At 47.2% G+C, this 13344-nt stretch overlaps 1 protein-coding gene across 1 annotated transcript in view; it reads left to right on the top strand.

Annotated features, from left to right (window-relative positions):
* Positions 1–13344, top strand: part of ARMH3 (armadillo like helical domain containing 3) — a 66923-nt gene that overhangs the window by 10733 nt on the left and 42846 nt on the right. Inside the window, exons 8-13 of the mRNA XM_054163611.1 lie at positions 2073–2129; positions 2599–2642; positions 5577–5637; positions 6663–6709; positions 7320–7395; positions 12108–12201. Of these exons, the coding sequence (XP_054019586.1) occupies positions 2073–2129; positions 2599–2642; positions 5577–5637; positions 6663–6709; positions 7320–7395; positions 12108–12201 (379 nt within the window). The remainder of the gene's footprint in view (positions 1–2072; positions 2130–2598; positions 2643–5576; positions 5638–6662; positions 6710–7319; positions 7396–12107; positions 12202–13344) is intronic.

The raw sequence follows: 13344 nt of genomic DNA, 5'->3' as shown, positions 1-13344 counted from the left end.
TCTGTAGAAAGCTAGGCCTGGTTTGTGATTCTGTCAGACATGGACTGATGACATCGTGCTGCCTTGAGGCAGGAGATGTGGAGCCAAGGGAGCCAACATAGACTGGAGATGACAACAAACACCCTTCCCTTTCTTTTCTGTAGTGTGACAGTGTGTGTGACTAGGTGTCAGAGCAGCCTGGTGGTGTTGGTCAGCATAGTATCTCCCAGTTTGCTTATTTCTCATGTCTGGGAGTTTAGATAACCCTGCAGCCTGTAATCTAGTACAACTCTGCTGCCCATTGCCTGTGACTGGATGAGGCACTTAGTGCTATGGTCTCGTTGATAGGATAGGGCTGGATGATAGGTTGGACTGGGTGATCTTGGAGGTCTCTTCCAACCTGGTTGATTCTATGAAAGCCACATCACTTTCCTTGGTCATGAGTCACAGGCTGGCCTCTTTTCTTTGTGTCAGCTGTGGTGTGGAGAGTTTTTCTGTCTACAGCTACCTGAAGAGAGGTTGTGGCCAGGTGGGGGTTGGTCTCTTCTCCCAGGCAACCAGCAGCAGAACAAGAGGGGACAGTCTCAAGCTGTGCCAGGGGAGGTTTAGGCTGGAGGTTAGGAAGAAATTCTTCACAGAAAGAGTGATTGGCCATTGGAATGGGCTGCCCAGGGAGGTGGTGTAGTCACCATCACTGGAGGTGTTTAAGAGGAGACTGGGATGAGGCACTTAGTGCCATGGTTTAGTCGATTAGGTGGTGTTGGATGATGGGTTGGACTCGATGATTTCAAAGGTCTCTTCCAACCTGGTTAATTCTACTCTATTCTAAAGGCCATATCGACAGGGCACAGAAGGCACTCTGAGCAAGCCTTAGTCTATTCTTATTGTATTGGGAGAGCAAGACAGTGACTGAAATTAGCAAAACTAAGGTGTATTTACAAGGATGAATTCTCATCTGCTTTTAATTATGAATTGTGAAACTTGATTTTGTTTTACTGAGGCTGACTAATTTCTGCAGGGGAGCATGGTAGAACAGAGAGGACCATATATTGTGCCACAGCAGGAGCCTCTCCTTCAGCCTTGAGATGTCTTTGCATGCTTTGTGCACGGGCAGGCTCTGTGTGAGTTTTCTGTCTTTTTCTGAGACACCAGAGTGGACTGTGTGCTGCTGGAGGCAGGCTGGCAGGCTGACTGAGCTTTGGTCTCTTCTGATCAGTTTCTTTTCTGAACCACAAAGAAAGCCTCATCCTCCCCAAACATGCAATAATTGTGAGTGGTGTTTTTTGAGCAGTCTTATTTTTACTGTGCTGTCAAGCCATGGGCACATGAGGCAGATAACTGCAACTTAGAGGGTTGTGTCTGATGCATGCTTTGTGTTCTAGTCCTCCCATGCACTTTGGACAGAGAGCCTTTTCTTCTTAGTCCTGATTCTGAATCAGCTTTGTTCATTTTGCACTGACACATACAAGCCAGGAAAAACAAACTGCTAATTCAAAATGCATCCTAAATTATTAGGACTTCTCTTCATAGATGGAGCCTGTGTGCTTTGTTCTGCTAAGTTTAAAGAATTTATATTCTCCAGAGCCTCAGTGGGGTAAACTGGTAAAGTGTTGAGCTCTAACCCAGCAGCAGATGGGTCTGTAACACTGTCATGCTTTCCTGGGCTCTCCTTCCTTTAAGCAATCTTTGCAGGGTGTTGCAGTAAGGAGATAGCAGAATGCTGCTGTTCGGTCCCAGCTTCACTGCTTGTTCCTGCTGCATAACAGTGTGTGTGTCACAGATAACAGCCTTGCAGGACAGCTGCTGCACTTTCAAGGCTGACAGATGAGCTAGCAGTGGAGCAGAGACTCCCTCTCAATAAAATCAGGAGGCTGGCTGGCTGAGCCAGGAAGGAGGTGGTGTCCCAGGCATGGAAGCCTTAGCATGTGCTGTGACTCCTGTTTCTTTGTGTGTGTTCTGCTTTGTGGAACCAGGAGGAGGACTCTTCCCAGGTGGTAAACTTGGGAAGATAAGAGTGGGATTTTTTTGTTTGTTTTAAAGTCTGAACTTAAAACCCAGTTGTCTTTTTTCTCTTCTCCCCTGCCCATGAGCAGTCAGTGAATCCTTACATTGTGAAGCTCTCCATCGTAGATGATGAAGCCACACTCAATGTGAGTATTTGTCTTGATTCCTCTGTACTGCTGGGGATGCTTTTACATATGGTGTTAATGTAGGCATGGTGTTTGGTAGAAAGAAGGTCTGTTAACCCTGCCACTGTAGCCAACACCAGTATAGTGGGTTTCTGCCTTAGCTGCACTCTTGCAATAGCTTAGGCAGCTCAGGATTTCATCAGTGTGACCATCAGTTAAACGGCAGGGGTGGTCAGAAAGCTGGGTAGTGAGGAACTCTGCTGAACTTAGTAATGAGAGATGCAGCTTTACATTTTAATGTCTTGATTTTTTGGGGTGATGTTTTTGTTGTATCCTAGCCTGTGTCAATAGTTCAAGGAGCTTCAGGGGAAATTCTTCATAACATGGTAGCATATCTTGGGAGGGGGCAGTGCTGCTGTGTGGGGTTGTTGTGTGACTTCCTGCATTGATATTTTTAATGAAAAGCTTTTTTTTAATGCTTGTTTTCCAGGGAATGGGACTTGTAATTGCCCAGGCTTTGTCAGAATATAACAGGTAAAACCTTACTTTCCAATGCATGATAGTGGCTGTACATTTCCATGAACTTTTTCTGGTGTAAAGTCCTTACTTGTCCCCTCACAGCCCTGATGCACCTGCAGAGACAGGGAATGGTCTTATGCTTTGAGGTACTTCAGCTCAGTTGTTGCTGTCATTGGAAGTGTAAGTGCACCTGTACCAGCTGTGCTGATGTGCTTTAGGAGAGATCTTGCTGTAGGGGAAGATAACTGTTGTGTGCTTTTACTACCATGGATTTTACCTCTGTAGGAACCTTTTATTAAATCTTGGTCTCAAGTGAAAAGATAAATGATTTGTTGAGTAGCACTCTGTTAGGAAATTGATTGAACTGGAGCATGATCTCAATCAAAGAAACATCTCCAGGACTATCCACATGCCAGATCTGAGATGATTATGCTTTTGCCACTGGTGGAAAGCATTAACTGCTTCTGAAGAAAGAGCCAGAGTGCCAGCAGTAAAGGCAGGGTGTTCTCAACTTGTGCTTTGTAAGCAGCAGCACTAAAATGTGTAAATTTTCCTCAAGAAAAAAAAAAACCAAACCAACATGTCAGAAAAATTGGAATACTTCCAATCAATTTCACCTGAGCAACTGAAGACTTTGTACAATAGAATTCTCAATATATATCAGGTTTTAATTCTTTTGAAGATCTGCTGTGCAGATGGCTGGCAAGATCAGCAACTCACGTAGACGTATTTAACAGAGTCAGTTATTAGGGTAAAGCAGAAAATTCTTCACCCACCCAACTGCTTTCATTTTGGAAAAAGCTGTCCCAGACTGTGGCCTGTTTTACTTAACCTCTTTCTTTCCCTCTTCCTAAAAGAAACCCAGGAATTTTCATTGCATGTTGCATTGTGCAGCCACCTAAACATGAGCCAGCAGTGTGCCCAGGTGGCCAAGAAGGCCAATGGCATCCTGGCCTGTATCAAGAATAGTGTGGCCAGCAGGGGCAGGGAAGTCATTGTACACCTGTACTCTGCACTGGTTAGGCCACACCTTGAGTCCTGTGTCCAGTTCTGGGCCCCTCAGTTTAGGAAGGACATTGAGACACTTGAACGTGTCCAGAGAAGGGCAACAAAGCTGGGGAGAGGCCTTGAGCACAAGCCCTATGAGGAAAGGCTGAGGGAGCTGGGGTTGTTTAGCCTGGAGGAGAGGAGGCTCAGGGGACACCTCATTGCTGTCTGCAACTACCTGAAGGAGGATTGTAGCCAGGAGGGAGTTGGTCTCTTCTCCCAGGCAACCAGCACCAGAATAAGAGGACACAGTCTCAAGCTGCACCAGGGGAGGTTTAGGCTGGAGGTGAGGAGAAAGTTCTTCACTGAGAGAGTCGTTCATCATTGGAATGGGCTGCCCAGGGAGGTGGTGGAGTCACCATCCCTGGAGGTGTTCAAGAGGGGATTGGATGTGGCACTTGGTGCCATGGTCTAGTAATGAGGTCTGTGGTGACAGGTTGGACTTGATGATCTTTGAGGTCTCTTCCAACCCTAGTGGTACTGTTAGGTGTTCACGGGGAGATTGGACATGGCACTTGGTGCCATGGTCTAGTCGTGAGGTCTGTTGGGACAGGTTGGACTTGATCCTTGGGGTCTCTTCCAACCTTGGTTATACTGTGATACTGTGATTGTGTGTGATTGGATTCCTGTGTGGACAACACAATCAATGGCCACATGAGCTTTGCCAGTCTATTTGAGTGTGAAGTTGTGGTAGCTTTAGGCTATGCCTTTAAAATTTTGTTACAGATTTTGAGCAGAAAAGTAGACAAATGTAAATAAAACTGCCACATAAGTGGAGTAGCTTAGCTTAATGCTGAGGTATCCAATGTATTTGTTGACTTACTTGAGTTCCAGTCCCTTCACTTACTCTGGGAATGTGGGATCAGGCAGGATCAGGCCATGAACCATAACGGCCCTTATGGTTTCTGCTGGCCATAGGCTGATTAACTCTGCAGTAGTATGTAATGGATGATGACTGAAATAAAACTGTCATGTGGTTACTGACTGTGTGTGTTCCATGTGGTTCATTACTGTTTTGCCAGTGCAGGATGAAGTTTCCCAAGTCACTTGGTCCTAATAGAATATAATTAACCAGGTTGGAAGAGACCTTTGAGATCATCGAGTCCAACCTATCACCCAGCACCATCTAATCAACTAAACCATGGCACCAAGCACCCCATCCAGTCTCTTCTTAAACACCTCCAGTGATGGTGACTCCACCACCTCCCTGGGCAGCCCATTCCAATGGCCAATCATTCTTTCTGTGAAGAACTTCTTCCTAATATCCAGCCTAAACCTCCCCTGGAGCAGCTTGAGACTGTGTCCTCTTGTTCTGGTGCTGGTTTCCTGGGAGAAGAGACAACCCCCACCTGGCCACAACCTCCCTTCAGGTAGCTGTAGACAGCAATAAGGTCTTCTCTGAGCCTCCTCTTCTGCAGGCTAAGAACCCCAGCTCCCTCAGCCTCTCCTCATAGGGCTTGTGCTCAAGGCCTCTCCCCAGCTTTGTTGCCCTTCTCTGGACACGTTCCAGGAAGTCAAAATCTTTCCTAAACTGAGTGGCTCAGAACTGGACACAACTCAAGGCGTGGCCTAACCAGTGCTGAGTCCAGGGGCAGAATGACCTCCCTGCTCCTGCTGGGCCACACCATTCCTGATACAGGCCAGGATGCCATTGGCCTTCTTGGCCACCTGGGCACACTTCAGCCTTAGCCCAGGCTGCTGTGTCCTCTATAACAGTTCAGGCAATTGACAAATATTTGAATGGTCTTTGCATCTAACTTTATGTGTTCTTGAGAGGGCTTTCACATGTTGAAGATTTGTCCATCCTGTATCATTATCAGATGAGACTGGTCTCATGGTATTTGTCTAAAATAGCCCTAGTTCCATTTCTAACCCCAAACTTCCTTGTTCCTTTTTGTTCAGGCAATACAAAGATAAGGAAGAGGAGCACCAGAGCGGTTTCTTCTCAGCTCTAACTAATATGGTAAGCAAGGAAGCAGTGTTCTCCTGTTCTTAAAATAGATGCCTTCTTGGAAATTCAGTGGGAGGGTGTTTCCAGAAACTGAGAGCTTGGGGCGTGGCTTCTGGAGAAGCAGATGCATTGATCCGATGTAAACCAAATACAACTGAGGTGGCTGTACTCTAAGCAGCACACTGTCTGCCTGGGAGAGCTCTGTCAAAGAATAGCTCTATCCTGGTGTTGATAATTGAAGTTGTCTGCCTCCAGCTTAAGTGTTGTAGTTCACTTGGTTTTAAAAATCACAATCTCTTGGTGGACACCTTGAAACAGCTGCTTATTTTCAAGACCAAGTTGCTGCTCTGCTGATGTAGCTCCAACAAACTGAGTATTTCTGTGGCAGTCTAGTCTGTCACCACCTTTACAGAGCTGTTTCTTGATTCTCAAACCTGGCTGCACTGTAGCTATGCAGTGAGCTTGGACTCTGTAATGGACACACTGTCTGCATTTTTGGTGGGTTATCTTTCTGAAGCAACTGTGGATTTCTTCCTTGTAAAGAGTATCCACTGTTCCCCTTGTTCAGTTTGGCTTTGCTGAGATTTAATGGTAGTCTGGGAACTAAGTGATGGGGGAATTTCCTGTAAGTAGGGACACATCAGTGTTGACAGCCATCTGTCAAGAGTGACATGGGTAAAACTGCTGCTGCTTTGGGGCATGCAAATAGCCCCAAATAGCCTGGCAAATAGCCAGGTCTTTGTCCTCTTACAGAATCACAGACTAAGCCAGGCTGGTATTCAAGATACAGTCCTTCTTTTCATTGTGATTTGACAAGTGAAGCCTTAGTGAGTGGCAGTAGTGCCAAACAGAATGTATTTGTGGATGGCCATGCTGTTTCCCATTTGTATATTACTAGTATTAGAAAGAAAGTTTCATGTGTGCCTTGGATGAGAATACATCTCCCAGGGCACTTCTGATTTAGTGAGATCCAAGTCTTCTCTCTTGTTCAACAGCTCTCACAAATTCCTGTTGTGCAATGCTCTTTATTTCCATAGGTGGGCAGCATGTTCATAGCAGATGCTGATGAGAAGATCTCGGTCCAGTAAGTGCATAGATGTTAGTTATGCAGTGTACAGCAACTCACTGCACTAATCAACATGACTGGCTCCATCTTGAAGCAAATGAAGCTGCAGACACACATTCTCTTGTAACTTAAACTGTACCACACCCCTGCAAACAAAGGAGTCTCTCTTAAAGTGAGAGGGGGCAGCAGGAGGAGCCACTTGCTTGTAATGAAGTGTGTGAAATAAGCCAAACCCTGCAGTTTGTAGGAGGCATGCTCATCAGGGTGATGGGAAGTGATGGTTTGCGCACTCCTGTCCCCAGCAAAATGTTTTCTGTATCAAGGGGATGAGTGATAAATATGAGGGTTTGAGGTATCTGAAGGAATCTCTGCCCTTGAAAGAAAGGACTTTCAAGGGAACACACTGTTTGAGCTACAAGGGAGACCTTCAGAAGGAAGGGAGCAAAAACTGCAGGTAATCTCTAAAACCAGTTATTGTAATGGATTGCTAAGTACTGCCAATGATCAGGAGAGCAGCTGGTGTGCAGAGGCAGAGTTTGGGCCATGCTTCTGAAAAACTGAACCCTTGGGATTTTCATCTGGTGTCAGCCCTTCCCTGACTGTCCTTGTGTCTGTGTCCTTTCCCCAGGACGAATGAAGCAATCCTCCTGGCCCTCTATGAGGCTGTTCACTTGAACCGGAATTTCATCACCGTTCTGGCACAAGTGAGTTCTCAGTGTCTTGTTTGCCCATTTCTTTGCAGTGGATGTCTCTTTGAAATTAGAGTCAGAAGTGGAGTCAGTGAAAAGCTAAGAGGGCCAATGGCATCCTGGCCTGCATCAGGAACAGTGTGGCCAGCAGGAGCAGGGAGGTCATTCTGCCCCTGTACCCTGCACTGGTTAGGCCGCACCTCGAGTACTGTGTCCAGTTCTGGGCCCCTCAGTTTAGGAAGGAGGTTGACTTGCTAGAACGTGTCCAGAGAAGGGCAACGAAGTTGGTGAGGGGTTTGGAACACAAGCCCTACGAGGAGAGGCTGAGGGAGCTGGGGTTGCTTAGCCTGGAGAAGAGGAGACTCAGGGGTGACCTTATCACTCTCTACAACTACCTGAAGGGAGGTTGTAGAATAGAATAGAATTAACCAGGTTGGAAGAGACCTTCGAGATCATCGTGTCCAACCTATCATCCAACACTACCCAATCAACTAAACCATGCAACCAAGCATCCTGTCAAGCCTCGCCCTGAACACTCCCAGCGACGGCGACCCCACCACCTCCTCAGGCAGCCCATTCCAGTGGGCAATCACTCTCTCTGTGTAAAACTTCCTCCTAACCTCCAGCCTAAACCTCCCCTGACGCAGCCTGAGACTGTGTCCTCTTGTTCTGGTACTGGTTGCCTGGGAGAAGAGACCAACCTCCGCCTCACTACAGCCTCCCTTCAGGTAGTTGTAGAGAGCAATAAGGTCACCCCTGAGTCTCCTCTTCTCCAGACTAAGCTCCCTCAATCTCGACAGACGGATGTTGGTCTCTTGCTGCAGCTATCAGTACAATTTATGCTCTCATTAAGTTAAGGTTGAGGGTAAAAGGCTGATCTGGCTCCAAAGTTGACTGAATTGTCCTGTCTGAGTGTGCACAGACTGCATACAATCACAGGATACGCTGGGCTGGAAGTGACATGTAAAGGTCATCTTGTTCAGCCCCTCTGCAATAAGGAGGGATATCCCCAGCTAGATCAGGTTGCTCAGAGCACCATCAAGCCTTGAACATCTCCAGGGATGGCATCTTCACCATCTTCCTGAGCAATCTGTTCCAGTGTTCCACCACCCTCACAGTAAAGAACTTCTTTGTCCAATCTAAATTTACCCTTCTCTAGTTTAAAACCATTTGCCCTTGTCCTCCTGCTACATGGCCCTGTGAGCAGTCTCTCCCCAGCTTTCTTTTAGGCCCCCTTCAGATACTGGAGGTCCACTGTTGGGTCTCCCCAGAGCCTTCTCTTCTCCAGGCTGAACAGCCCCACCTCTCTCAACCTGTCTTGATAAGAGAAGTGCTCCAACCCTCTGATCAGTTTTGTGGCCATCCTCTGGGTCCTCTCTGTCAGGTCCATGTCCTTGTGTTGAGGGCCCCAGAGCTGGATGCAATACTTTGGTGAGGTCTTGCCAGAGGAGAGTGGCAGAATCACCTCTCTTGACCTGCTGTCCATACTGCTTTTGATGCAGCCCAGAATGTGACCTGCCTTCTGGGCCTCAAGTGCACATTGTTGGCTCACACCCAACTTTCTGTCCACCAGTGTCCCCAAGTCCTGTTCCAGAGGACTCTATCACATCATCTGCCAGCCTGTATTGATAATGAGGATTGTCCTTACACAGGTGCAGGACCTTGCACTTCACCTTGTTGAACCTCATGAGATTCACCTGGGTCCACTTGCCGAGCTTGTCCAGGTCCTTCTGGATGACATCCCATCCCTCTGGCATAATGACTGCACCATTCAGCTTGGTATTATCTGCTGAGGGTGCACTTGATCTTATTGTCTACACTGATGAAGATAATAAACAGCACTGGTCCCAGTACAGACCCCTGAGTGACACCACTTATCGTTCATTTCCATCTGGGCATCAGGTCATTGACCACTACCCTCTGGATGCAACCATACAGCTAATTCCATATCCACTGAACAGTCAACCCATCAAATCCAAAGATTTTGTGGGGGACCATGTCAGAGGCCTTGCAGAAGTCCAGACAGATGACATCCATTGCCCTTTCCTTGCCCAGTGATGTAGTCACTCCATTATAGAAAGCCCCTAGCTTGGTCAGGCAGGACTTGCCCTTAATAAAGCCATGCTGGCTGTTTCAAATCACCTCCCTGCCCTGCATGTTGTCTGTCTGGGTACCCTTTGCTCAGGCACTAATTGACATGGGATGACTATTCCAAAAGCTATTTTCTGTTCAGACTTCCTTGCAGAGCTCAACTCCTTTTGCTTGGGAGGCTGTTGCCATAGCATAGCGCGCCTCCTTGTGCTGTTTATGGTGAAGAGACAGCTGTGGCAGCCTTCTGAGAAGCAGTGGACTGCTCCATACCTCTCATCACAAATCTCTCCATGCTTTTCTAAACACTCTCTGAGTTTGCAAAGGTGCTTATTGCTGGGAGACAGGTTGAGTTTGTCTAATACACTGATTGTGTTGTGGCTGGCTGGAAGGATTACCTGCTGTGTTTAGGATAACTTTCAGGTGTAAACAAAAGTTAAGATGTTTCCCCAGTTGTTTCAGGCCCTTGGAGTGCCTGATGCATCACAGGCTAGACTGTAGGCATGGCAGAGGAGATCTTTGGGGACTCCTGGCAGTAGTGATGATGGAAGAGATCTGACAGGCAGATCTACTGCCTCTGAAGAAAGCTTTGTTCCATGGGTGGTTAATTTGCTGAGGTTCCCTATGTCTTTTCCAGGTTATTTGTTTCTACCACTTCTGAGATTTCTGCTCTTTAGTTCTGTATAATACCAGCTCAGACCTTTCTGTGGTCAAGATCTCCTGAGGGAAGGGAGGCCTTGACAGGGAAAAGAGCAGGGCAGGAGAAGAGCTCTTAGTTAGAAATAAAAGAACAACCCTTACTTGTGAAAATGATTGTCGAAGTGGCCACTGATCAGTGGGTTTGATTGGAGTAGAGGTGGCTTGTCTGTAGTCCTTCCTTTAAGAGCAGGCAAGGTGGGTTGTGCTGTCCTTTGAAAGAACCCAAAACATCAAAAAACCCAAAAAAGCTCCCCAAAACTAACTCTCAAAATCTGATGAGTGCCCTTGTCTAAGCTGATGTCCATTGCTAGGGACTGCATGAATGACTACCTGCTGCTGTGCAGGCACATAGAGCAGAGGTACAGCTGTGTTGATGACTGAGGCATCGAGGCTTTGCTATGCTTAGCCTCTTGCTGGCCCTCCCTTTCTGCTGCTAGGTGGCACTGTCATCTCTCAGCTGATGGTTGACGACTGGGGAAAAGAAAGGTAAACACCTTCACAAATCAATGGAAGCAAACCTGCTTTATGTAAGATGTTCAGTGGCAAATTGTATTTCAAAGTTGAAATCAGTACCTGTAATGAGCTAAAATTGTCTTTGAGCATATGTAGTCTGTATAATATATATAGTATGAACAAACAGTATGTCTGTGCTCCCCATAAAACACAGGCATTTATTGTTACTCATAAGCCCTTACCTATTGTTGCTTACACAAGCCCTATGAGGAGAGGCTGAGGGAGCTGGGGTTGCTTAGCCTGGAGAAGAGGAGGCTCAGGGGTGACCTCATTGCTCTCTACAACTACCTGAAGGGAGGTTGTAGCCAGGTAGGGGCTGGTCTCTTCTCCCAGGCAACCAGCAGCAGAACAAGAGGGGACAGTCTTAAACTGTGCCAGGGGAGGTTTAGGCTGGAGGTTAGGAGGAAGTTTTACACAGAGAGAGTGATTGCCCATTGAAATGGGCTGCCCAGGGAGGTGGTGGAGTTGCCATCACTGGAGGTGTTTAGGAGGAGACTTGATGGGGTGCTTGGTTGCATGGTTTAGTTGATTAGGTGGTGTTGGATGTGATGATCTTGAAGGTCTTTTCCAACCTGGTCTGGTCTATTCTATTCTATTCTAAATTGAGGTACTAAGAGACAGCATAGAGGAAGGATATCCACTTATGAAAATCCCATGGAACTGACACCAAATCAGCAGTTCTATATCCCTTTTGAAATAGTGATGACATATGAAGGTGGATTTATGTGAAACTTGCCCAGTGAAATGGACACTTTGCTTGGCAGCTGAACTTAAAATAGTGTGGCAGACTGCCTGCAGTCTCACCAGTGTGGAGAGATCTGGGTGCCTACGAAGGGTAAAGTCAAAGCAGCAATTAGGCAGGCAACTATTAGCAAAGATGAAATGGGGAGAGTAACTGACTGATGGAAGCTGAAAGGATTGATAATGATGGTGTTATTTATGTGATGCACTCTTTTCTTCCAGTGCCTGGGCTTTATAGTGAGGCAGGAAAGTAATAAATTGCCATCATCTTTGAGTATAAATAGGTGGAGGGCAGGAGCGAGGAGAATTCGCTTTTAGAAGGAGAACTAAAAGGGTCCTGGAAGAAGACTTCTAATGTACACCCTTGGGTTGTTTGGGGAGGGATTGGAAGCTATATACAGTGTAGGCTTCTCTGTCCCTTTTCCCATTCTACACTGGGTAAGGGCATGTTACCTGTGTGCTGGGGGCAGCCACCATTTGGGATGTATTTCAGATGTAGAGTTTAATTGTCAGATGTCCAAGGTCAGGGAGGATAGCCTTGCTTTATGGAGGAGGGGCTGAAGTTTCTTGAGACTTCATGAGTTGTCTGTTATGTGAGAGCATGGAACAGTACAAATAGCAATCTGTATTTGTGCCTAGGGAAGCCATTGACCTGTGTCTGTCTGGGTATTTGTGTTTTCTCTTAGAGCCACCCTGAAATGGGGCTGATGACAACACCAACGAGCCCAATTCCAACCACACCTGTCACTCCCCTTGGAACCACCCCACCTTCTTCAGATGGTAAGAAATGTCATGTTCTCCTGGGGAAACAATTGCAAACTGGAAAACAACCAGCAAAGCATTTTCTCAAGGTGGCACCTAATGAGGTCTCTGTGGAGCAGATGTAAGCTGGTGGTCTCTTCCTCAAGCAACTTGCCTTACTAAGCCTGAAAAAGATTCTTTGACTCGAGTGTTTTTCAGGTTTGCCTTGTGTATTGCTCAAAGAAATCATACTTATATTCCTACTGAAAACAGTTCTGTCCCAGTGTCTGCATGAAGATACACCCAGCCCATTAGTTATTCTATGTAGGCTTTTACTGATCAATAATTCTTATCAACTAGAAGGCATTGCAGAATATGTGCTGCTCAAGGAGGTGGTGGAGTCACCGTCCCTGGCGGTGTTCAAGAGGGGACTGGATGTGGCACTTGGTGCCATGGTCTAGTCATGAGGTCTGTGGTGACAGGTTGGACTCGATGATCTTTGAGGTCTCTTCCAACCTTGGTGATTGTGTGACAGATGGGCAGAGTCCAAGGGCAGGAGATTTAACACATCCAAGTGCCGGGTTCTGCACATTGGCCACAGCAACCCCATGCAGAGCTACAGGCTGGGGTCAGAGTGGCTGGAGAGCAGCCAGGCAGAGAGGGACCTGGGGGTGCTGGTCGACGGTAGACTGAACATGAGCCTGCAGTGTGCCCAGGCAGCTAAGAGGGCCAATGGCATCCTGGCCTGCATCAGGAGCAGTGTGGCCAGCAGGAGCAGGGAGGTCATTCTGCCCCTGTACACTGCACTGCTTAGGCCGCACCTCGAGTCCTGTGTCCAGTTCTGGGCCCCTCAGTTTAGGAAGGATGTTGACTTGCTGGAACGAGTCCAGAGAAGAGCAACAAAGTTGGTGAGGGGTTTGGAACACAAGCCCTACGAGGAGAGGCTGAGGGAGCTGGGGTTGCTTAGCCTGGAGAAGAGGGGACTCAGGGGTGACCTTATTACTCTCTACAATTACCTGAAGGGAGGTTGTAGACAGACGGATGTTGGTCTCTTCTCCTGGGCAGCCAGTACCAGAACAAGAGGACACAGTCTCAGGCTGCGCCAGGGGAGGCTCAGGCTGGATGTTAGGAAAAAGTTCTATACAGAAAGAGTGATTGCCCATTGGAATGGGCTGCCTGGGG

The sequence above is a fragment of the Dryobates pubescens genome, chromosome 8, assembly GCF_014839835.1.
Source record: "Dryobates pubescens isolate bDryPub1 chromosome 8, bDryPub1.pri, whole genome shotgun sequence".
NCBI classification, from domain to species: domain Eukaryota; kingdom Metazoa; phylum Chordata; class Aves; order Piciformes; family Picidae; genus Dryobates; species Dryobates pubescens.
This window is presented reverse-complemented; position numbering and strand designations above follow the sequence as displayed.